Here is a 24,481-nt window from a genome sequence, read left to right as displayed (position 1 = left end):
ATTAAAAAAATTAAAAGGAATATGGCACTCCTTGCCATACACAATAGTTTTCCCCTCACTTTTTAAAAAAAAGATTTATATTTATTTATTAGAGAGTGAGAATGGGCATGCCAGGGCCTCTAGCCACTGCAAATGAACTCTAGATGCATGTGCTACCATGTGCATCTGGCTTAGTTACTTGGGACCTGAAGAATGGAACCTGGGTCCTTAGGCTTTGCAGGCTTGCACCTTAACCAGTAAGCTGTATCTCCAGCACCCCCCCCCCATTTTCTTTAGGCAGAAAAATAAGTTATTTGAAATTCCGGATACCATATGAACTCCGTACTCATTTTCAAAAATTCCCATGTTGATTCACAGTGGATGTAACAGTGGGTGATTGGCTGGTAGTACTGGCCACTCTTTGAGAGAGTTGAACTAAATTATGTTTTCTCTAGGGTATGTGACCTCCTCAGGAGATGCAGAAATCCAGTCTTTATTTAAAGAGTAGAAGCATACAAGTATATTTAAGTTAACCCCTTGTTTATTTTTTAAGTGATGGCTTTTTTCCTTTTAAAATGATATTTTATTTATTTGAGAAAGGGAGGGAAAGGAGAAAGGGAGAGAATGGGCATGCCAGGGCCTTCAGATGCCGCAAACTCTAGACACATGCACCACCTTATGCAGCTGGCTTTCGTGGGTTCTGGAGAATTGAACCTGGGCTGTTAGGTTTTGCAAGCAAGCACCTTTAACCTATCTCCCTAGCTCCTGTGTTTTTAGTTGTATTTTTAAATATATATATATACACACACACATATATGTATGTATGTATACATACACACACACACACACACACACACACACACACACACACTTGGTTTTTTGAGGTAGGGTCTCACTCTAGTCCAGGCTGACCTGTAATTCACTATGTAGTTTCAGGGTGGCCTCGAACTCACAGTGCTCCTCCTACCTCTGCCTCCCAAGTGCTAGGATTAAAGGAGTGCTTCACCACACCTGGCAAAATTTTTTTTTAAATATATTTTATTTATTTATTTGAGAGAGAGAGAGAGAGAGAGAATGGAGACCCTCCAGAGCCTCCAGTTGCTGCAAATGAACTCCAGATGCATGTGCCCTCTTGTGTATCTGGCTTGTGTGGGTCCTGGAGAGTTGAACAGGGATCCTTTGACTTTGCAGGCAAATGCCTTAACCATTAAGCCATCTTTCCAGCCCAAATAATTTTTTTTTCAAGGTAGGGTCTCACGCTGGTCCAGGCTGACCTGGAATTAACTACATAGTCTCAGGGTGGCCTCGAACTCTCAGTGATCCTCTTATCTCTGCCTCCTGGGTGCTGGGATAAAAGGTGTGCACCACCACTCCTGGTCCAAATAAAAATTTTTTAAAGAGAGTCTAAGAACATTTAAAAAAATTTTATTTATTTATTTATTTGAGAGAGAGAAAGAAAGAGAATGGGCATGCCAGGGCCTCCAGCCACTGCAAATGAATTCCAGATGCATGCACCCCCTTGTGCATCTGGCTTACGTGGGCCTTGGAGAATCTAATGGGATCCTTGGGCTTTGCAGGCAAATGCCTTAACTGCTAAGCCATATCTCCAGCCCTTAGTTGCATTTTTCAAGTTATTTTAAATTTATTAATTTGTACATGTGTATGGGTGTGTCAGTCTCTTGACACTGCAAATGAACACCAGATGTATGTGCCACTTTTTGCGTATGGCTTTCTGTGGATTCTGGGGAACTCTAGTTTGGCCTTTAGGCTTTGCAAGCAAGTTTCTTTAAACACTGAGGCATCTCCCTATTTCCTCTCCCCTTGCAGTGTTTAATTATCCACTAGTTGATAGTCACAGCTTCTAACAACCCATCATTCAAGCATAGCCTGTTTAGAATTTGAGTGTCGGATTAATATTACCATACATTTCTTGGAACATTTGATATTTGTGCATTTTCCCTCACTAAGAACTTTAAAAAATGTTTTTTGTTTATTTTTATTTATATGAGAGCGATAGAGAGAGAAAGAGGCAAATAGAGAGAAATAGAGAGAATGGTGTGCCAGGGCTTCCAGCCATTGCAAACAAACTCCAGAAGTGTGCGCCCTCTTGTGCATCTGGCTAACGTGGGTCCTGGGGAATCAAGCCTCGAACCGGGATCCTTAGGCTTGACAGGCAAGCGCTTAACCACTAAGCCATCTCTTCAGCTCCCCCCTTTTTGGAGATAAGAGTCTCACTCTAGCTCAGGCTGACCTGGAATTCACTAGGTAGTCTCAGGGTGGCCTTGAGCTCATGGCGATCCTCCTATCTCTGCCTCCAAGGGCTGGGATTAAAGGTGTGTGCCATCATGCCCAGCCACGAATCTTGATAGTCCATATATTATTTTATCTGCAACCAGAATTCCTTTGCCTCACAAATTACTACATTAATTGCTAATAATCTCATTGCTATTTTTTTGTATATGTGTTTCTATTTCAAGGAATTTATGGAAACTCTTTAATGCTTGGCAGTATGTCCAAATTGAGTTAATAGCTTCAGGTAAAGGTCTGTCTGTAAAGATCTTAGCCATAAAATGTGAGAAGCTCTCTCAAAATATAACAAGTTTTGTTTCCTTGTGTTTGTTGTAAGAAGCAAAATTAGAGTCAGACCCAATTAACGGCATTATTTTCTTTAAAAACAAACATTTTTTTTTTTTTTGCTCAGACATGATATTTAAAAAAGGAAAAAAATCTTTAATTGGAAATTTTACAATTGAAATGACTTTTCATCTTGTAGACCACATACAAAGCTTTTAAGAATGAAACGTGCTTACAAACCAACTGCACCCAGTGCCCATGCCATTTCTTAAGTGAAGAACAGAGGGTGACAGTATGAGCAGAAGCCGTCTTTGTCCAGCATTGAGTATTGTTTCCCCTACTGCCCCTTCCTTGCCTGCTGGTCCTTTGTCCTGGTTGCTGTAGTGCATACACTGACCTTGATACGTGCAGATCACAGCTCTGACCAAACTTGATCCTTTGAGGAAGAAGTGCTTTTCCGAATCTCTTCAGTGTAAGGAGCTGACAGCACATCCCTGTTATAGTAACCACAACACTCCCAAGTGTCACCCTCAGGAAGGCATCCCACCCCCATCTTTTAGTATCTGGGATCCACTTTAGGCAAAGCTCCAAGACTCCCAAGCGAACTTTTATGAGACTGGCTTCCTGAGGTTGAGGCCTGATCTAAGTGCTAAAGACGCCAAGGAGCTCGGATCTAGATAGTAGAGAAGCAGTCTCACGTGAAACAGTGCAGCTACTCCAGGTCCACCCAGGCAAGCCGATCCGGAGTATGTATCTTTGAATGTCTTTTCCCTATATATGTATTTTGTTCAGACTAAAACAAGTGTTGTGTTGCTAGGTGACGGTTGGTCTCAGTGGGACGTGGACCAAATTCCAGCTTTCGCTCTGGGAGACCGTATGATACAGGTGGCCATGTGCACTGCAAATCCAGCTCATGGCTTGATGCCAATGCTCCTCTTCCTTCGCCCAGCATAGACTTGGTCCCCTGAAAGTTAGAAGATGAGTAGGAAGTCAAAAAATATCCCGCAGGGCTGGAGAGAAGGCTTAGCGGTTAAGGCACTTGCCGGCAAAGCCAAAGAACTCAGGTTGGTTTCCCTGGCACCCATGTAAAGCCCCTGCATAAAGGGGTGCACATGTCTGGAGTTTGCTGTGGCTGGAGGCGCTGGTGTGCCCATTCTCTGTCTGTCCCCCCCCCAATAAAAAGATGATAAATAAACATAATATTTTTCAAAAATCTGTAGCCTGTGACCCATGAGCAATGATGGCAGCTGGGACCGCTGCAAAGATATCTTCAGAGAGAAACTCTTTTCTAATATAATACATTGGTTTAAGTCATTTTAAGACCAAGGTGGTTCTTTTCCTTTGTAAGAGCACCAGCCTTCCTTTCTCTCTGGCTGTGAATGCTCTTCTTAGAAAATTGAGTTCTTGAGTGTTTCTCAAGCCCAAGCTCTCAGGCACATGAGACCCTCCGCAGTGGAGGGTCCAGTCTTTTGAGCCTCAGCTCAAGCCATTGCCTAAATGTCTCAGGCTGGCCCAGAACAAGCCCCTCCCCACCCTTGAACCCCAGCCTCCCCAGGACCCCAGAGCTTACCTTTGTCTCCCTTCTCTCCCTTGTGCCCTCGCGGGCCTGGGGGCCCAGGAGGACCCCGTGGTCCAGCAGGGCCTCTGTCACCTAGAACGACAGATGGGGGCATGACACTGTTGTGTGTGGGGGGCCGGAGGTGTGGCACAGGTACTCTGTGTGACATCACCAAGAGGGGGAGTTTGCTTCTCAGAGAAGCAAGGGGTTGTTACACAGGATCCTGGTGACAATTTCCCTACTGCCACTTACCTTTGAGTCCTGGGGTGCCCACTTCTCCCTTCTGCCCAGGTGGTCCAGGGATGGTTCCATGCACTGTAGAGAGGGAAAAATCTAGCCTTAGACTAGCTCGGGAGATCATGTGATTTGTTCAAAGCAAGAGCGAGAGCGAGAGCGAGTGAGCAAGCGAGCGAGAGAGAGAGAGAGAGAGAGAGAGAGAAGGAGGTGGAGTCTGAACTTGTGCAAGGAAACAAAGATGGGCTTTACTGAGTTGAGCATCTCGAGTGTGGGTAAGGAGGGTTTTCATGAGTTGGCATCCATGTACTGGGCCACGCGTGAGAGTCAGTGGCGGGCAGCAGAGTGAAATCAATGGGGATACACTTACCGCGGAAGAAGTTCATGAGGTCCTCCGTCACATTGCTGTAGGCAGAGAAGACCTTGCTGATGCCTGGGGGCCCTTGGGGCCCAGGCTGGCCTGGGGGGCCCTGGACAGTGTAGGCCATCCCTTGTAGCAGGCCCTGACCTGCAAAACATCAGGAAGGCTGATAGCATCTGTGCCATCTTCAGAAATGCAGCCTCCTCGGGCCACCTGCCTCGAAGCTGCTAAGCTTGATGAAGCTATTGGCAGGGAAAGCCCTATTCTCTGGTGAGACTGGCACAGGCCTCTGCCTGTGGTGGCATTCATTCCTCAAGGGCCTTTGGGCTGCAAGACTGCTGACCCGGGAGAAAGGACTTCTTGCCTAACCATCTTTCTACAGTCCCACCACAAAGCCATCATGAGACCAGAGCAAGTTAGATGTTGGGGAAGCAAAGTACCGAGTCCCTCCTGCCCCTCCCCCCATTGTGCTCTGTCCCCTTCAGCTCAGGTATGGCACCAGAACCCCTGGCGCTCAGCTGGCTGAGAATTAGCATGGACTCCCCATCTTTAGTCCTGTCCCGGCCTAGCTGATTTCCAGAATTGCTGTCTTTACAACCCCGGGTGCTCCAAAAATGAGAGAGGACTGGTATCTGGTGTCCAGATGCTGAGGCGCCCACACGCTCACATAGGCCCAAGGGGTCCGTACTTACGCTGCATGCTCTCCGACACCCGCACAGCCAGCTCGTTATAATCCAGCCCTCCAGCGAAGCCAGCATGGAGCGAGTCACCATTGGTGCCGTACATGCCGCCTCCTGCCGCTGCCCCGTAGCCTCCGCCGGGGCCGACGTCAGTGCCATAGGGACCTCCATTTCCTGCGCCTTCACCCATGGAGCCTCCGTTGGCTCCCCCCAGACCCATGGAAGAACCGTAGGAAGTGCCCCGTCTGATGGAGGAGCTGCTGCCCCAATTGTAGGAGTCGTCCCTCGAGGCGAGGCGGCTGTCTCCAGGGGGTCCTTGTGGCCCAGGAGGGCCCGGGGGACCAACGATGAAGCTGCGCACATCAGGACCTGTGAGAAGGAAGCTTCATGAGCAGCAGCCCGGACTCTGGCGAACAGAAAGACCCGGCAGCTGATGTCGAGGAGGGGACATCCACCTTAGGGGACCTACTTGTGAGGTAGCTAATCAGCTCGCTGCGGAAGTTGTCGCTGTTTTCAGCTGCGTAGTTGGCCAGAGCTGCAGAGACTCCTGGGGGTCCTCGAGGACCTGGGGGCCCAGGAAGGCCTGGAGGGCCAGGGACGAATGACAAGCCGGCAGCTGAGTGGGAGGGGAGGGAAAGAGAAAGGTCAGGGTTGTGGGTGGAGAAAGCTGAATTTTCAGCCTGGCCTTCGTGGCTGCTGTGGGGTCCCTAGGGACAGGAGGGTGATGGCTGGGCCTCCAGCGTGCAGGGAAGCCCAGGGCCGTCCCCTTCTAGCATCATCTGGCAATTGCTTCCCCCAACAGACCTCTCTTCCCTGCCAGCCGCATCCTATCTCCTCCTTCCAGCCCAGTCACCCCTGGGTGTTGGTGCCCTTCATCACCTGATGGTGATCACATGGCTCCCAGGTTCCACAAGGGTGGCAGATTGAGAGCTGTGTCTTTATCTGTCCCCTTGCTATGGCTCGGGGGACCTCAGCTCCCAGGACCTAGTCAGTCCTGCACATACGCCACTGGGGAATAGCGCGTGGATTCAGTTCCCCGTGGTGGCCTTTACTAGGACCCAGGGATGCCCTCAAGGCCAGGCTGCAACTCTCTCCCCTCCTCTTCCCGCTGCCCAGTGCCCTACTGTGCAAGTAAGATGAGAGGTCCTCCACACTGATGCTGGACCAGGCATTGCCTGGCATCCCCGGTGGTCCTGGGGGCCCTGGTGGTCCAATGATGCCTCTATATTCAGACCCTGAGACACCAAGGGACAGGGAGAAGTCACTCATCGCCTGAGCTGAGGGTTTCCTTTCCAGCCAAAGCCACCTGGCCGACGTCCCTGCTTGGCTTTACCTCGGAGCATGGCAAGTAGTTCCTCATAGGATGTTCCCGGCAGGCCAGGGGGTCCTGGTGGGCCAGGAAGCCCAATGCTGATCCCAGAACCTGGGGAATAAGGCTCACAGTTATGGTGTCCTCACGTAAAGGTGCAAATACCCTGTCAGGGGGGAGGGTGGACAGCAGTCTGGACGGAAGTGTGTCTAAGGAAGGGAAAGAGAGTGGCAGGAGGATGGAGATGTGGTAGGATGGGGATGCCGCTGGTGGGAGAGGAAGGGACGGGGAAGAGGGCAGGTCAGCATTGGCTCTAGACGTCCTCCGGCTCGGCAGGGGAATGCATGTGCTTCCATAAGCCAGTATGCCTGTGCTCATTTTTCCTTCCCTCGCCAAGCCCTTAGAAATGCTCTACAGCCTGTTTGAACAGCGAGGAGGCCGTTCCCTTTGCAGGGGTTAGGGTAGCCAGCAGGAGCTCAAGGCTGTCTCAGCCAATCCGGACACCCTGGTCCTCACCCCAGGCTGCTGCTGACTTCTGTGCTGCAAAGGGACGGTCGGGAAAGCAGACTCACTAGACATGTAGCTGAGAATGCGTCTGCTCAGCTCTGCGTAGTCCACAGACAGGGAGGACCCATCGCCACCGGCTCCTGGTGGCCCCGGAGGACCTCGAGGGCCCGTCAGGTACTGACGCAGGTACTGAAGCACATCGTCCCCTGAGAAGAAAATGCCTTAGCATGGCTCTACCCAGCAGCCTCAGCCTGAGCTCCTCAGTGTCAGCTGGGAGCGCCTCACAGACCCAGAGGGTCACGGGAGATCAGCCAGCTTCCAGGTTTCTCCAGGGGTGGAGCAATGAGTGAGGCCTCCCCGCAAGCCCTCGCAAGGTGTGCCTGACACGTGAGTGAGGTCAGGAGAAAGCAAAGAGGCGACCCCCCACCCCTGCCTTCAGGGCACTCGACTCACGCTGTAGTACAGCCAGGATGTCCTCAGAGGTGAGAGAGCCAGAGGTCATGCTGATGCCGTAGCCCGATGCTGTGGGAGGAAGACCTCAGGTCACTTCCTCGGTCCTGGAGCAGACCCTCTGCATCCAGAATCCAAAGGACCAGATGCTTCTCTTTGAGGAAAAGGAACTAAGGAGGCATTTCAGGCTAGTTAGAAAGCGAGTAAAGGCCGGAAGTTCCGGTTGTTAGTTTATGATAAGAAATGGTTAAGGCGCTTGCATGCAAAGCCAAAGGACCCAGGTTCGATTTCCAGGAACCCACATAAGCCAGATGCACAAGGTGGCGCATGTGTCTGGAGTTCATTTGCAGAGGCAGGAGGCGCCAACATCCATATTCCCTCTCCCTCTATCTGCCTTTCTCTCTTATAAATAAATAAATAAGAAATGGTGTGTCTTCCAGATTATTCTTTAGGCTGACCCCTAAGACTGCCAAGCTGAAGGCTCCCCCTCACGAACACTGGTCCAGGGCTTGCCAAGCCTGGCCTCCATTCCCAACCTAAACCAACATTTGCCAAAGCTGGGCCCAACAATCCAATAAGATGACTGTAGAATTCAAGGTCACATTCAGAAGGGCAGCACAGCCAGCTAATTAAGAGTTGAGGCTCCGGGACAATGGGTAACCCCTTAGGAGGGGCGCAGCTTTGTCAGGGTGCGGGGAAGGCTTACTCCGCAAGTAGCTCATGACGTGGCTTGCTAGCTGGGCATAGTCAAAAGTCTCTCCTGCAATGGTGGTGACAGGCCCTGGGGGACCTGGTGGTCCTGGGGGACCCTGCACTCCAGAGAGGTACGTTCTTATCCTGTCACCTGCCAATGAAGGAAGAAAGCAGTCAAACCTGTCCCACAGTCATAAAGGTGACAGGCACTGCACAGGGTGGAAAGCCTGCTTCACCCCTCAAAGGGACCCAAGCAAGGCCAGCAGGAAGCCTAGACTCCATTGATATTACACAGACACCAAGACAAAGGCCTATGACAGGCCAGTGGCCCACGGAGGTGTGGGCCAACAAGACTCCGCTTAGCCAACCATGTGACAAGTCACTCACGTGCAGGGAGGGATAAGGGGTGCACAAGTATGAAGGTGTATGTGTGTGGGGGGGCGCACACATGTGGACTTCCAGGTGGGGCAGGGATGAGTTCATGTGTGTGGACCCGTGTGGTCCCCAAAGTGTGAGGTGACCAGCCACTCACTCTGCATGTACTCCGAGATGTACTGCTGAATCTCCTGACCAGAACTGCTGAGGGACCCTGGAGGCCCAGGGGGTCCTGGAGGGCCGGGTGGCCCCTGCATGTACATGGTGGCCGATGATCCCCCTGCGGCAAACAGAAAGCATCTTCACTTGGTTTCTTCTCTACAGGTCAGACCCACACATTGCATCTCTGCCTGGTCTAAGGAGAGAGGGGCTTTCTCACTGCGAGAAACAGAACAGTGACAAACAGAAGGTCACGTCTGCAAGAGCCCAGAGGTGGGTACCTGACATGGGCCAGCCCCCCTCTTTCCTTCAGCCTGTTAGCCTCTTCCCAGGCTCTCTCCTCTCAGATCACGCAGAGCTCTCTGGGCCCGCTCTGTTCGTCACTGGTCCCCTAGCATGGTCAGCTAATTTGGGACATGCGTGTGCCCTTCCCGCCACCCCCACCGGCTTGTGAAGGCAGCTCATGGGTGCCAGCCCTCTGAGAAGGTACAAGTCGATTTGGAGTCTCAGATAAATGAACAAATGAAGTCACATTTTCACTGGATCGGCCTCCTCTGGAGGAGGGAAGGGGTACTCCAGTCACCCTGTCAACCGTTGGCTCTTACCTCGAGAGGGACCACCAGGGATGCCAGGAGTCCCTGGGACACCAGGATCACCTGAAATCCAAACCAGGAAGCCCTGTTTGCACCCCCTCTTCTAGGAAGCCTTCCCTAGTTAAGCCTGGCATGCTTGGCTGGTATCTCAGCAATCATCCCCACATCTCTTCACTTTGCTTCTTCAGTGAAACCCTTTGGGCAGAGTCCATCTTTCCTTGTCTCTGTCCCTGTCTTTCTCCAACCTGCCCTTCCTTCTGTCTCTTCTTCTTTCTCAACCCTTGAATGCTCACAGATACTCACCGTCCTACATTCCAGACGACGCTGTAGGGGCCTGCCTAACCCCTACTTTCCCCCACCTTCTTACCTGTTGCTTTACTGACCTTTGTCACCTTTGGGTCCCTGAGGGCCTGGTGGCCCCTGCATGTTGAATCCAAGAGAACTGGTGTCTGAAAGCCAAAACACACAAGGTGCTGTCAGCCAGGGCTGGGAGAGGCTCTGGCCAGAGGCTGAATGGTGGGGAGGGGAGGGGGAGGCTCTGCACTCACTGGTGGCTGAGAACCCTGGGAGGGACACAGTGGGAGGGGACAGTTAGTCTCACTTTCCTCCTTGTCCTTCCTCCCTCCCCTCCAGAAGTGCCCCAAGATCCATAATGGTTGGGCTTGCATCTCCCTATGAGAAGAACCCCTTACACACACAGTGCACATGTATGCACACACACTCAAACATCTACAGACTTAGATCTGCTGATGTGCGCATATGGACCAAACGTACTTCAAATAAGCTTCGAGTGCTTGGGGATCACTCTTGCCACCCCACCCCTACCCAGTTGTGCTTGATGCCAACTCTGCTGTACCTCGATGTCCTGGAGGGCCTGGGGGACCTAAGGGAAGGAGGCAAAGAGCTGTGAGACACCTGTCACCGGATTCTGGGGCTTCAGTGGACTCGTGGAGGAGGGGATGGGGTCGCCAGTGCGATAGTAGACACCAAACCTGGGATTCCCCCCGCCATTCCTCTCCCTTTATCAGCAAATATGGGGCAGGACTCTTTGCAGAGTTTCTGACCACCTTGCCACCCCCTTCTACCACCCAGGCATGCTGCAGGCTATGGAGCTCTGCTGATGGGACGTGGCAGGAGGACATAGAAGTGCCTCTGCTCGCCCCCCCCCCCCCGCCACCACCAGGTAGATTAGGCAGGGGACACAGATTGGCTCCTGGAATCCTTGAGCTACTTTTCTTACCTTGGTCTCCCTTGGGACCTGGGGGGCCAGGTGGGCCTGGGGGTCCAGAGAAGAAGGTTTCTGCAGGGAAAAGAAGTAGTTTGTGTGGATGCACTGATGCAAACTGCAGGAAGCAGCCTGGCACGGTACCTGGAACACCATGGCTGCTCAGTCAATACCTGTCACATGTGAGTGAGTGAGTGTGTATGTGTGTGTGTGTGTGTGTGTGTGTGTGTGTGTGTGTGTGTGAAAGGATGCATGGTTAGATGTTTGCATGGCTGAGAGGTTGGTCATACGAATGGATGTCTGAATGAATTGAAAGATGAACAGATAGCTAGATAAGTAGGTGGATGAAGGAATGGATGGATAGATGATGGATGGATGGGTCTTCTACAAGGGACAAGTCTTGGCCTGTTTGCTTTCAAGTTGTTTCCATAAATTTCTTCTTCTTCTTCTTCTTCTTTTTTTTTTTTTTTTGAGAGAGGGAGAGAGAGAGAAAGAGAGAGAGAATTGTCATGCCAGGGCCTCTGCCACTGCAATCAAACTCCAGATGCCTGCGCCACCAAGTGGGCATGTGTGATCTTGCACTTGTCTTACCTTTGTGTGTCTGGCTTATATGGGATTTGGCAATTCAAACCGTGGGTCCTTAGGCTTTGCAGGCAAGAGCCTTAACTGCTAAGCCATCTCTCTGGCTTTTTCTTTCTTTTTTTTTTTTCATTTTTATTTATTTATTTATTTGAGAGTGACAGACACAGAGAGAAAGACAGATAGAGGGAGAGAGAGAGAATGGGCACGCCAGGGCTTCCAGCCTCTGCAAATGAACTCCAGATGCATGCGTCCCCTTGTCCATCTGGCTAACGTGGGACCTGGGGAACCGAGCCTCGAACCAGGGTCCTTAGGCTTCACAGGCAAGCGCTTAACCACTAAGCCATCTCTCCAGCCCTGGCTTTTTTTTTTTTCCAATTCAAGGCAGGGTCTCACTCTAGCCCAGGCTAACCTGGAATTCACTATGTAGTGAACTCACAGTGATCCTCCTACCTCTGTCTCCTGAGTGTTGGGATTAAAGGCATGAAGCACCATGCCTGGCTTTCCATATTTTTTTCACAGATTTAAAAAATATGTATTTTATTTATTTATTTGAGAGAGAGAAAGAGGAGGAGAGAGAGAGGGGGAGAGGGAGAGAGAGAGGGAGAGAATGGTCATGCCAGGGCCTCCAGCCACTGCAAAGGAACTCCAGATGCATGCCCCCCTTGCACATCTGTCTTACGTGGGTCCTGGGTAATCACACGGGGGATCCTTTGGCTTTGAAGGCAAACACCTTAACCGCTAAGCCATCTCTCCAGCCCACTTTCCATAAATTTTTATGTTACTTTTGTTAGCACGCATTTCATATGCACGCACCCTGCCTACTTTATTAAGCCCTGGCTCCTCTCCTAGGCTCTCCACAGTCTCTGTGGAAGCTCCTGTAGGGTGCAGCTGGCTCCCCCTGCCAGGCCAGGCTCCCATGGGAGTTGGGTTAACATGGTTTATTTTCCTCCCATGTAGCAAGTGGCAGGAAGATCAGGCATTCGCTCCCCTGGTATAAAGCCAGAAGGAGGAAGTACGGTGAGTCAGGCAGGAAGTCTGCAAGGCTGTGATCTTAGCCAGTGCTGAGGCAGGGAGAGGTATGAGCATTCGATGTCCCAATATTACCTGAGTCTGTCAGGAACGATCCTGGTGGGCCCGGCGGGCCCGGCATGCTTTCCCCTAGGGAAAAGAAGGCCATGACTCCTTAGTGCCAGCAGATGGGCCAAGAGGCCTCTGCCCGGGAGGAGGAGGAGATAGGCTCTCTCTCCGGAGAGGCTTGGACTCTGGGTCTCCTTGTCGCTTGCCTCCCCTGCCCTTGCCTCCTCCCAGCGATGGGCTTAACTCTCACCTGGAGGGCCACGGGGTCCTGGTGGGCCTGGGATAGAAGGCCCTGCAGAAGGGAGAGAGGAAAGTGCTGACTTCAGGGGGCCAACTCCTGCCTGAGGGCAGGACCTGGTCCTTCTCACCCAGTGCCTCATAACCAACCCCCTGCCCTCAAGGTTTCTCACCTCCCCAAGGTCCCCGAGACCACTCACCTGGTGGCCCACGTGGCCCAGGTGGGCCCGGGGGACCTCGTAGGTCAACACCTTCTGTACAGAGAAGAAAACGGAAACCATGAAAGCCGTGCCAAGGCTCTTCTGTGAGCTCCCGACTGGCTTTTCACCAGGATGGTCCTTCTCGGACGCCCCCCAACCCACACTCACTCAAGGACCAAACCCTCCGCACGATACTGCCACCCTCCAGGACTGCACTGCTGAGATGCCCCTAACTCAGAGGTGGGGTGGGGCTGCCAACTCCCTGACAGCCCAGGCAGGGGAGATGGGAAGAACTTGGGCTTCTATGTCATCCAGCCCGAGTTTTCAGGGCCTGCTTCTGCAAGTCTAGCTGGTGACTTCGGGCAACTTCTTAACCTCTCTGTTTCCCCCTTTGTAAGCCAGAGTTGGTGAGACCCACACCATGGGGCCATTAGGATGGCTCAGTGAGATGCCAGTCAATACTGAGCCTCTAACACAATGCCATCACATGGGGGGGGGGTTTGCTGGCATCTTTGCTGTGGAGCCATCCAGCTGCTCAGGTGAGAGATGCAACTGGAGCTCCTCCTGGGCTCTCAAAAGAACTCTGTGGCTAGGAGGCCATGGGAGTCAGTCCTCCCAGCCTGGACCAGTGGCTGAGAACCCAAGGACACATGCCTTTTCTCTCTCTCTGAGTGGGGTACACATGACTCCTGCCAGCCACACTCATCTCTGAGGCCTGACCTGACCCTGCTCTGGCCAGAGCCCAGGCCCTCTCGGACAGCTGTCCCGTCCCCAGCTCTGAGCCTCCCACAGTACACAGACCCTGCTATTCTCAGCTTTCACTGAGGAACACAGGGACAGGTCATCCTCACATTGGGCCCGCCTATGACTCACTGCCACAGCTGCCCAAGCCTTGGGCACGCTGTCCTTGTCCCCTTCCCCTCCCTAACGACACCTGCCCTGGAGAATGGTGGCACTCACGGGCAGAGAGGATCTCGGAGATGGAGCCGCCACTGCTGATGAGTGACTCTCCAGCAACTCCTGGCTCCCCTCGTGGGCCTGTGGGGAGGACACGGGGTTAGGGTTAGGGTGAGCCCTGCCTGCCGTAGTGGATTCCTGCTGTCCCTTGGGAGGGGGCCCCACAGGGGCAGGGTAGACCTAGCTGAGGGAGGGCAGGGCCTAGAGGAGAGAGCATGGGGCTGAGCTAAGGGAGGGCAGGATCAAGTGGAGAGCAGGCCAAAGCACTGACGGTTGGTACTTCTATTTGCCCCCCAAACTCCCCAAGAGGACTTGGGCCAGGTTTTTCCTAACCCTGACTGTTCTTTTTAAATATTTATTTTTATTTTTATATATTTATTTGAGAGGGACAGAAAGAATGGGCACACCAGGGCCTCAAACCACTGCAAATAAACTCCAGATGCAAGTGCCACCTTGTGCATCTGACTTACATGGGTCCTAGGGAATCGAACCTGGGTCCTTTTGCTTTGCAGGCAAGTGCCTTAATCATTAAGCCATCCCTCCAGCTCTGACTGTGTTTTGATAATTGAATAACTCTCTGGAGGTGGCATGATGATGGGGACTGGTCATAAGAAGCCTGAGGCCTACGATAGCAGTCTGCTCAGTTGTGACCAGGGGCCATTCTGTTCTAGTTTTCTTGTTCCCAGTACCCACCCCTCTCACAAACGTGGTAGTGGATGTGAAAGAAGTTAGTCCCCTTGTGGCTGAGGCTTTGCAAACTGCCATTGAAGGGCCCCAAAGACCCTTCTATTCTGTTTCTGCAGAATATACCTTTTCCCCTCAGGGTCTCAGGCTTCACCTTGACCTGCCTATCCTGCATCCCATTCCAGGGTGTGAGGGTGTGACATACCTTGTTGTCCTGGGAGACCAGCAGGACCAGCAGGGCCTGGAATCAGAGTTGGGGAAGAAAAGACGAGGTCATACCTCTAAGGTCACAGGAAGCGCTAAAGAGGGAGAAGCGTCTGGGAACACACGGGACTCCTCGCAAGGCTAGAAGCAGCCACGCACAGCATTCGGTCACTTACACTGAGAGTGATGAGGAACTTGGGGCCCACCCTGTCCAACTTTCTGACAGAGTGGACACCTGACGTGGGCGTGGCCGTCCTCTCTGACATTGCCTTTCAGTGGTTAGGGACTGTGTGTCTCCAGTACCCCTCTCTTACTGGAGCTTGTAAAGACTGGTACAAACTTACATGGATTATGTAGACACTTTATTTGAATGTAAACATTTTAAACAACACACATATAACAATAAGCATTTTGAAAAAAATAGAAAAAAATCATTCAAAATTCTTTAACTTCTTAGTATTTTATTTCCTTCTAGCATTTTTTTTTTTTTTGAGGCAAGGGCTCTTATATCCCAGGCTGGCCTTGAACTCACTATGTAGATGAGGATGACCCCAGACTTCTGATCCTTTTGCTTCCACATCCTAAGTGCTGAGATTACAGGTGTGTGCCACCACGCCTGGTTTCATGGTATGCCGGGATCAAACTAGGACCTTGTGCAGGCTAGACAAGTGTTCCATCACACAGCTACATTCCTGGCCTTCATGCTTCTTTTCCCCTCTTGTAAGAATGTAGGGAAAGCAATGGAAAGATTGCTCAATGGTTAAGGCGCTTGTCTACAAAGCCTAAGGACCCAGGTTTGATTCCCCAGTAACTACTAAGTCAGATGCACAAGGTGGAGCATGCATCTGAAGTTTGTTTGCAGTGGCTAGAGGCCCTCGTGTGGAGGGTTTGGTCCTCTTTCCATCTCTCAAATAAATAATTAAAAAAAAACAGGAATGTAGTGGTAACTACAGAGCACACACATGTTATTGTCATGTTTCTTTAAATATTGCTATTTTCCTCCTCAATATTTCCTCAAAAATCTCTATTTCTAGCCGGGCGTGGTGACATAAACCCTTAATCCCAGCACTCAGGAGGCAGAGGTAGGAGGATCGCTGTGAGTTCAAGGTCAGCCTGGGACTACATAGAGCATTTCAGGTCAGCCTGGGCTAGAGTGAGACCCCACCTCGAAAAACCAAACAACAATAACAACAAAATCTCGACTTCTGTAGCCATCTCATGATCATGATTTGGGGACATACCTCCTAATAGATTCCTAGCCTATGTGTGGCTCGTGACGTACATCTATTATCAAACTGTTTTCAAGGATTAAAGAGCCTTGCTCTGACTGGTCTGGAGGCAGAACACACCAAACCTTTCCCCTGGTGCTGTGCAACTAGGCAGGTTATGTATCCACCCCGAGTAGCCCTGGGCTCCTGCGCATGAGGAACACCCACTCTACCTCCTTACCTGGGAACACGGCATGGGGGGTTCCCCTGCCTCACTCTCCTTCCTGGCTTCCCTGGTTTCAGTATTTGAAGTATTTGAGCAACTCTGTTAGAGTTCAACTCACCTGTGGCTGATTGAGGCAGAACAAGAAAATGGACTGACCTGGAGTCCCTGGAGGTCCTGGGGGTCCTATGGCTCCAGGAGGTCCTGGGGGCCCTGGCACAGTGATCGTGGATGCTCCTTCTGAAAACGGAAGGCACACTGAATACCCAGCTTCACTCTTCTTCTGAGGCGCCAGCATCCCCAGCAGGCGGTGGGCTGGGCGGGTGCCTCTGCTTCTCACCACCTCCAGCCTTCCCTCCTGCTCTGGCTGTTGCCCTCAGAGCTCACTCCATACCCCTCCCGAGCACCTGCCTGCCCACTGGCACTCGAGGCAGAGTCAGGGCAGGTGCCCACACAGAGCCGGTCCCTCCCAGGCTGCCTACCTGAGGTCATGACTCTGCCTGGAGGTCCGGGTTCACCTGGAGAAGGGCCAGGAGGAGAGTGGGCAGGAGGACCCATTAGTGACTGGATAACTCACTACCAAGGCCTCCGATTTCATTTGAGGGCCACTTGAGGCACTTCTGCCCTCAGTCTAAAGGTATTTTAGCGACCTCAGAGAAGGGGCTTCCTGGGGGGGGGGGGGGCTATAGGAAATCTGCCCTCTAGAGAGGCCCAAAGCGAGCAACAGGCGTTTCATTCTCATGTCACACTCGGCTTCTCTCCCTGGGAATGGCCTTCATTGGGAAAATCACCAGAAGGTCAAAGGGTAGAGGCCATGGCCTCATCACTGCCCACTTCTCTAGCTGAAGGTCAAAGCCAAGACAGGAGCCCTGGAGCTGGTTTTGTGGGAGCACAGTCTAACAATTGCGCATCTTGCCCAAAGAGGGTCTGAAGTTGCACAGAGGACGTTACAGAGGAATAACGTTTCTGGTTTTCTCAGGAATTCGCCAAACCTACAGGCCCTTTCTAAAGCCATTAACTATCATCAACAGATCTATCAGCCCAGAGAATTGTCTGCCTGGGAAGTAACTCACTTGTTGTTTTGTTTTAGGGTCACACTTATTTATTCTGAAAGATTCTCTTGGCCCAACTAGTCTTTGGAAATAGCAGTTCTTAAAGTTTATTTTTTTGGGGTCCCTCCAAGCATGACAGCTAGTGTTCATGACAGAGCCCAGCTCCGGAGCATCCAGGCTCAGAAGCATGGGGCCACAGGGCCTACTGGGGGACACGTTTCTGAGCAATGGTGCATCCCTGTGCTTGCTCAGGTTTGGGGTCTGATGGACTAGACGAGGGTGTCACCTTGTGCCCAGGTGACATTGCCCAGTCTGGGGTTATTTCCTTAGTCCTTTGACTTTGCCCCCTTAGAAAGGTTGTGACATTCCTCTCTGGCTGTTCCGAGCGGCATCTCAGGAGGGTGTGGGGTCCGCAGTTACACCTGGGCCAAGAGTGCTTCCGGCTCTCAGAAGTGTCACATCCATGGGGAGCAAACCTAAGTGACCTGGAGTATCTTAGAAGGAATGAGAGCATTTACAGGCACACCAGGAGATGGCTCAGTGGTCAAAAGGACTTGCGTAGAGGCAAATTAGGGACTGGGCTGGAGAGATGGCTTAGCCATTATGGCGCTTGCCTTTATAACCTGACGACCTGAGTTTGATTCCCCAGTACCCACATAAAGCCAGATGCACAAAAGGGATGCACGTAGCTTGAGATCCTGACACACCCACTCTCTGTCTCTCTTTCTATCTCTGCTTGAAAATAAATAAATAAAAATATTGTTAAACAATTAGGGACTGGGATGCTTTGGGGCTTCCCACCTTCCCCCAAGTTCCTGCTTAGAGACATTAGGAGAGGCTCCGGTTTGGGGGCTGGGGAGGTGGGGGGGAGTTGGTGGGGTCTGAGGACCCAGGGCCTGTTTGCTCAGTGCAGATCCCTGTACCCTCACCTCTGCCTTCCACCAGAACCACTAGATGCCACTGTTGGTCCAGGCTCTGGCCAGAGAGGAGTCTCCTGGCTACAACCCCTCCCTCCTGCAAAAATGGCTAGTGAAAAGAAAGAATACCTTCATGGAACAATCACGTACCTCTAGTCCCTGGTCGGCCAGGGCTACCAGGAAGTCCTGAGGTGATTGAACACGAGTCAGTCAGGGTGACTAAGGCCCAGCAATTCCAGACGCCCTCCCTCCAGCAGTAACGGGCATTCTACCACTCTGCGCGGCCACACTGGGTGGCCTTGGCGCCTCCGGGATATGGGACAGCAGCTGGCAAGCAGAGGCCCCGGGCTCTGCTCTGGGGTCTCCCGTCCTGCTGGCTGTGAGCAGCAGCCCCCCAGCGCTCAGCTCCTGAATGAGCTCTTACTCCTTGCACACGCAGATTCTCAGGGGCAGGGGTGTGTGTGTGTGTGTGTGTGTGTGTGTGTGTGCGCATGCATGCACGTGCATGTGTGTGGAGGGGCTGCTGTTTGGATTCGCTTTTAATCTTTACCCAGTGGCCTTTAGGAAACGAAGGTGAAGATTTCTAAATCCCAATGTTTACAGGGTAGGCTTTGACACAGCAGCTATTCTAGATAGAACGAGTCTGCCAAATGAAAGAAGTACCCAAGCCCTGCATGCCACTGGGGAACATTGGCCCCTGTCAGCCAGCAGTGTCCCCCATGGGCTTGGACTATTTTTTCCCAGGGTATCACTGTGCCACAGAGTGGGGGAACAAAGCCTAGGCCAGCAGGTTCTGCACATAATCTGACCTCGGTGCTGTCAGAATGACATTCTAGATTGTTCTGTGCAAGATGGTTTTGTTCCTAGGGTGCTTCTCTGGGACTCGCAGTGGTCAGACCTGAGCCCGTGTTTGTCAGGGGTTGTGGGAGGATGGGTCATACTCCGATGACTGGGGGCGAAGTGCTGGCCAAGGTGCCTGGCCAAAGGGGCGGTGGCAAGGGGGAGAAAGCAGATGACTCACTCACCCTGAGGTCCTTGGGGTCCCGTGAGACCTGCAGAAAAGAAGCACGAGGGGCAAGAAGTGAAGGGTTGAGTGCGTCCCTGAGGAGACACAGCCTTGCCCGCAGGAGCAGGTGGGCAGGCAGTGGAGAGGGCTCAGCGATGCAGGAGGACGAGCTTTGTGCTAGAGCAATCCAGGGTCCTGCCAGCACGTGGCAGAGAGCGACTCTGTGACCCACTGTGCCGCTGGGTGAGTGAGGGCCCTAAACCTACTTAAGCTCACAGACACTGGGGGGATGTGAAGACAGCCAGCAATCCAGTACACATGCCAATGACACCCCACGTTGCCCCAGATTCCCTCCTTAGACCTCCACCTGGGCACTGGCCGAGGAGTCTGGCCTCTTGTGCCCTCAGTGACCTGATGGATGGTCACCTGCCATGATGGCATCATTTTCTTGTCTGGTTTTGATTTATTCTTCCAGTAGCCTTGAGACTCCTGCTTTTATCCTCAGTGGAGACTCTGAAAAGGACCTCTCTCCTCATACCAGTAAGTACTGTGAGGGGCTGGACACAGCCCTGGGAGAGGCGATAAGGAAAGGCTTAAGAAAGACACTGAGCTGAAGTTCAAGTTTGCAGTTTTAAGAGCCACCCCTTTGCTCCTTCCTAGAACTCCTTGCTTTTATCTGTTAACCCTGCTAGTCCAAAATTTCCAGAGTTGGTGACTGGATGCCTGGGCCCGCAGCCATTACACACAGCGCAATGTTCCGTGTGAGATCTCTGCTGAGCTGCTCTGGGAAATGGGATGAAGCCCACGAGGGTGCCCTTGGGCATGTATGTATGAACGCATGCACACACGCGCACACACACACACACACACACGCACATACAACATGTACACATGAACCTACACCCCTGAGCTTACACACACACACACACACACACACACACACACACACACACACACGTACACATCAACCTATACCCCTAAGCTCATATACACACAAAGACACACGCACTCACTATCCAATTACCTGGCTTTCCTGGATCTCCAGATGGTCCTGGTGGGCCACGAGTGCCAGGCATCCCTGTTAGACCCTGTTCACCTATGGAAAGCATGACCAGTGAGGGTGCCTTTCTTTCCCTTAGGAAAACCCCTCTGAGTCAGTGGAGTTCCTGGAGTGAGCTGCTGGCAGGCGGGCAGGAGTGGGGATCAAGTCATCTTGTACATCTCTGCTGCACACCCCACTGGCATTATGATGGAGGGCCCAGGGCTGCATGTGGGGGCATGGGCGGGGCAGGGAGTAGGCAGGGCAGATGGTGAGAGTGAATATAGCAAGCCAGTGACAAACCTCTTGGGCCTTGCTGTCCATCAGGGCCCGCAGGACCTGGTAAAGCAAAAAGTCAAGTCCATCAGTTATTTCTCGAGATTCGTCTGGGTCTCGTTCCCTCTCCTGCCCAATTGCTCCAGAGCATGCAGTTGTCCAGATGTGTGTAGGTTTAGGGGTGTAGTATGAAGATCCCCCTATGGCTGTCAACCTCAGGAGAAGCCCTGTCTTTGTGACATCTATGGATCTAGCCTTCTCACTGCCCCTTTTTCCTAAGCCAACAATTGCCATTTGCCTGCTGGTTCAGGACTCCCTAGAGCATCCGACAATAGATGCTCTTAAGTGTTAATCTCATTTACCCAAGGCCCTGGAAGTCAAGGCCTCCAGGTTCTTGTCTCCTCTGATTAGGCACCTTCCTAACCTCCATCCAAAGTGATGTCCCTATGGGTCTTGTCTCACTCCTCCAACCTCTGCCTTACATTATCATCTCAACATGGACAGATTTCCAAAGTAGCCATGATTAAATTCTTCCCAAGGTTAAAAACTTTTTAAAAAATATTTTATTTATTAATCTGCAAGGAGAGAGAGAGAAAGAGAGAGAGAGAGAGAGAATGGGCACACAGGGCCTCTGGCCACTGCAAACAAACTCCAGATGCATGTGTCACCTTGTGCATCTGGCTTTACTTTTACTGGTACTGGGGCGTTGAGTCTAGGTCCTTAGGCTTCATAGGCAAGCGTCTTAACCACTAAGCCATCTCTCCAGCCTACTTCCCAAGTTTTTAAGACCATCTGAAATGTCACTTCCTCTTTCCTTCACCTAGTAAGAAATCTCTCTCCCAGTCATCTCTTCATAGCACTTTCTCTGTCTCTTCACACAAGCTCTGTTTCCACTTGCTTCATATCTTTTTCTTCCTGCACACAGTGCGCATAAGCGTCTAGTTAAATGAATGATATGACAGCAAAGATGCCGCCTCCCCATTGATGGGGCTTGAGGCCCTGTGGAACTCAATGCCAAGGCCTAACGCTCTGGAAATTCTCCACCAGCTTCACCATCCTGCCTTGTCAGGCACCTCAGTAAGTGTCATCCCAAAGGTGGTGGTGTGGATATGGCTCAGAAGCTAGCTCTGGGGGCCCCAACCCTGGTCAGTCCTCTGCTGACCAGCAGGCACCAGGGTGGGTGGGCCCTGTCTTGTCAAGCCCTTTCCAGAACAGTGAGAAATCTCCAGAGAGCTGTGGCCTGAGTACCCCAGGGAGGATGCCTAATTCGCTGTCTTGAAGGAAGCCTCACAGAGTGATGAGGCAGGAGAGGCAGCTGCAGAACAAGGGTCTCCCAAGGGCCACGACAAGCAGTTGATAGACTGGCCTACTGCATCTGCCCCTTGGGGACACTTACCCATTGCTCCTTTGGCTCCAGGCTCACCCATGGCCCCAGGCAAACCTCTCATGCCAGGCTCACCTACAAGGGACCAAAGATAGCTGGTTGGAGTGATATCTAGAGAGTTATGCGCATCTTCCTCCTGCCCCCAGCACACCGGCCCCTCCCATCCAGAGAAGCTGGGAGAAGCAATGCCCAGTTGGCTGCTTTGATTCCAAGGTCAGAGGCACCTGTCCAGACAGACCCTGAAACTGTGGCTGATCTGAAAGGACCAGTGTATGAGTCTTATTTCCTTGGAAACAGAAAGGCTACCCTTCATGGTCAAATTATTGTTATTGTTATTATTATTATTATTATATATTTTCATTTAATCCATGTCAGTTGGCAGGAGATAAGTGGCTGAGAGGGTGTGGTGGTACACACTACCTGCTACTTTGGAAATGGACGATTTTCCCCGATTTCCCCAAGGCAGCAGAGGCTGCTGTCCACTCCCCTTTCTGCACCACACACACTGTTTGGATTATGCATTTTGATGCTTTGCTTAACCTTGTACCTGGCTTCTCTGTGCTCTTCCTAGGTTTCCAGGTCTTTGAGGATTTTGTTTTGTTTTTCAAGGTAGGGTCTTTCTCTAACCCAGGCTGACCTGGAATTCACTATGTAGTTAGTGGCAAGGTGGCCTCAAACTCACAGTGATCCGAGTGCTGGGATTAAAGGCATGTTTTTTGCATTTTTCCCCCCCCTATCTCCAGTAACTGGGAGATTTTTTTAGAAGTCATGAAAGGATTAAAGTAAATTCCTGGGCAAGACTGACCTGTGAGGCCTCGGGGTCCTTTCTCACCCTGGTCACCTGAAACAAACGGGTGGGAGAAGAAGCTCCTCTGGTGAGTCTGGCATTGATGAAGCCAGAGGAGCAGGACCCCCCCCCCCGCACTCTCCCCCGCGTGCGTGTACACACACACACACACACACACACAGTGATCCCAGCCTCTGCTCTGTGGGGGCTCTGGGCACAAGGAAGAGCAGACTGGAGGACAGACACTTCATGCTGTGCATCCTCATCGACATGAGGACCGCCCACCAACGGCCATGTCACAGGGGTACTTTGCTGCTCTTTGTGCCTCAGTTTCCCTCTTTGAGAGGCTGGAGCTCTCTGCTTCTTCTCAGTCCCAGGGTCCTTGGACTCTGCACCAGGGGCTGCCCAGGAATAGGGCAGACTGCACACTATGATGACAACTGCCCAACAGTGTGAATAGCGTACCTTTGGGTCCTGGTGGTCCCATAGGTCCTTTGTCACCTAGAAAGGAAACAGATATCCAGGTACAAAGAGCCCAGCAGGGGCTGACACTAGAAGGACCATTGTCTGTCTCTGAAGACAGCACCCGCTCGTACTGACCTCACCGCTTCCGCTCACACTTGGAGGGTATACGAATGTCGTAGGTCATGCCTACCAGCCTCTCCTTGCCCCACGCCCCTTCTTGAGTGAGAGTCCTCCACAGGGTGACATCCCTTTTGTCCCCAACACTCTCCTCAGCTCACCTTTAAGACCAGGGAGTCCCACTTCACCTCGGAGCCCTTGGAGACCAATCGAACCTGCCCAGCAGAGGAAAGCATGCAGGTTGGTGTGCGTCCCTCTTTGCAAGGTTCAGCCACACATGCGTGCTTGTGCTCTCACACTCCCTGGAGCAAATGCCAAGGGCTGCTAGGCACAGATTCCTTTCCATGTCCCTGCTAAGCCATACTGGTGCAGGATCCTTGTCCCTGCCCATCGCCAGGCCCTGGCGCTAGAACATCTCCAAGGACTCTGACCAAGACACCGGCCTGCACTCAAGATTCTCAGGCCAGTGAGATAAGCTCTTTGGCCCATAGGGGACAAGGCAGAGGCAGGATGGGCACTTCCTATTACTGAAGTTGTTGGAAGGTTTCGGGCCCTATACGAGGCCAGAATGGACTCAGCCAGGATTTACCAGGGCACCCAAGCTCAGCTATAGGGGACACTGAATTTGTTTTGTGTGTCCGGGAGGCTGTCTTTCTAATGACTTCATTTGCTTTAAAATAAAGCTTGGTTTACTTTTGAATGTCCCTTTCTCTGCCCCATAAATATAAAAATTTACAAGAAGCAGCATGCTGACCTGGGGGACCCTGGGGACCAGGAGAGCCACTGGAACCTGAGGAAAAAGAGAGAGAGAGATGGTTAGCAGAGGGGCAGGTACAGGTGAGGACAAGTGACTCCAATGTGAGGAGCAGGTGGGCAAGGAGGGACTTCATCAAGGGAGGACCATGTAGGTCCTTTCTATGAGCCCCATGGTGACCCCAGTGCCTTGTCCTCTTTGGAGAGGAGGCTGGATGGAGTCAGGAAGCCTTCCTCCTTCCTGCTGTGAGTGAGGCCTGGGGCAGGAACGGGGGGGGGGGGGAGGAGGTAGCAGGTGATGAGGCTCTTTTCTTCCGCTGCTTTCCATGAGTGCACTGGGACTCTAGCAAGTGCAGGAATTGGTTTCATTTTTAAATTTTTCTTACTTTTATTTATTTAAGAGCAACAGAGAGAGAGAGAGAGAGAGAGAGAGAGAGAGGGGCAGTTAGAGAGAGTGAGAATGGGAGCGCCAGGGCCTCCAGCCACTGCAAATGAACTCCAGACACGTGCGCCCCCTTGTGTATCTGGCAAATATGGGTTCTGGGGAATCGAGCCTCAAACCTGGGTCCTAAGGCTTCACAGACAAGTGCTTAACTGCTAAGCCATCTCTCCAGCC

At 51.9% G+C, this 24,481-nt stretch overlaps 1 protein-coding gene across 3 annotated transcripts in view; it reads right to left on the bottom strand.

Annotated features, from left to right (window-relative positions):
* Window positions 1–2,688: 2,688 nt before the first annotated feature.
* Window positions 2,689–24,481, bottom strand: part of Col17a1 (collagen type XVII alpha 1 chain) — a 47,597-nt gene continuing 25,804 nt past the window's right edge. The window contains exons 24-54 of one of the 3 annotated variants that reach the window (XM_045141726.1): window positions 23,867–23,902; window positions 23,274–23,327; window positions 22,996–23,031; window positions 22,549–22,584; window positions 21,756–21,818; window positions 20,387–20,422; window positions 20,069–20,140; window positions 19,064–19,090; window positions 18,189–18,224; window positions 16,552–16,587; window positions 16,229–16,309; window positions 14,640–14,675; window positions 12,794–12,847; window positions 12,607–12,648; window positions 12,384–12,437; window positions 10,713–10,772; window positions 10,329–10,355; window positions 9,856–9,921; window positions 9,485–9,535; window positions 8,878–9,000; window positions 8,359–8,496; window positions 7,656–7,724; window positions 7,268–7,408; window positions 6,720–6,809; window positions 6,511–6,621; window positions 5,856–6,002; window positions 5,399–5,755; window positions 4,716–4,853; window positions 4,364–4,426; window positions 4,124–4,204; window positions 2,689–3,517 (exon numbers count right to left, since the gene is read on the bottom strand). In XM_045141726.1, coding sequence (XP_044997661.1) covers window positions 3,465–3,517; window positions 4,124–4,204; window positions 4,364–4,426; window positions 4,716–4,853; window positions 5,399–5,755; window positions 5,856–6,002; window positions 6,511–6,621; window positions 6,720–6,809; window positions 7,268–7,408; window positions 7,656–7,724; window positions 8,359–8,496; window positions 8,878–9,000; window positions 9,485–9,535; window positions 9,856–9,921; window positions 10,329–10,355; window positions 10,713–10,772; window positions 12,384–12,437; window positions 12,607–12,648; window positions 12,794–12,847; window positions 14,640–14,675; window positions 16,229–16,309; window positions 16,552–16,587; window positions 18,189–18,224; window positions 19,064–19,090; window positions 20,069–20,140; window positions 20,387–20,422; window positions 21,756–21,818; window positions 22,549–22,584; window positions 22,996–23,031; window positions 23,274–23,327; window positions 23,867–23,902 — 2,414 coding nt within the window. In that variant the 3' untranslated portion in view covers window positions 2,689–3,464. Of the gene's footprint in view, window positions 3,518–4,123; window positions 4,205–4,363; window positions 4,427–4,715; window positions 4,854–5,398; window positions 5,756–5,855; window positions 6,003–6,510; window positions 6,622–6,719; window positions 6,810–7,267; window positions 7,409–7,655; window positions 7,725–8,358; window positions 8,497–8,877; window positions 9,001–9,484; window positions 9,536–9,855; window positions 9,922–10,328; window positions 10,356–10,712; window positions 10,773–12,383; window positions 12,438–12,606; window positions 12,649–12,793; window positions 12,848–13,753; window positions 13,832–14,639; window positions 14,676–16,228; window positions 16,310–16,551; window positions 16,588–18,188; window positions 18,225–19,063; window positions 19,091–20,068; window positions 20,141–20,386; window positions 20,423–21,755; window positions 21,819–22,548; window positions 22,585–22,995; window positions 23,032–23,273; window positions 23,328–23,866; window positions 23,903–24,481 lie in introns of all 3 variants that reach the window. The other 2 variants (XM_045141727.1, XM_045141728.1) reach the window with 2 other exon arrangements.

This window comes from Jaculus jaculus, chromosome 1 (genome assembly GCF_020740685.1).
Source record: "Jaculus jaculus isolate mJacJac1 chromosome 1, mJacJac1.mat.Y.cur, whole genome shotgun sequence".
In the NCBI taxonomy this organism is placed as follows: Eukaryota; Metazoa; Chordata; class Mammalia; order Rodentia; family Dipodidae; genus Jaculus; species Jaculus jaculus.
This window is presented reverse-complemented; position numbering and strand designations above follow the sequence as displayed.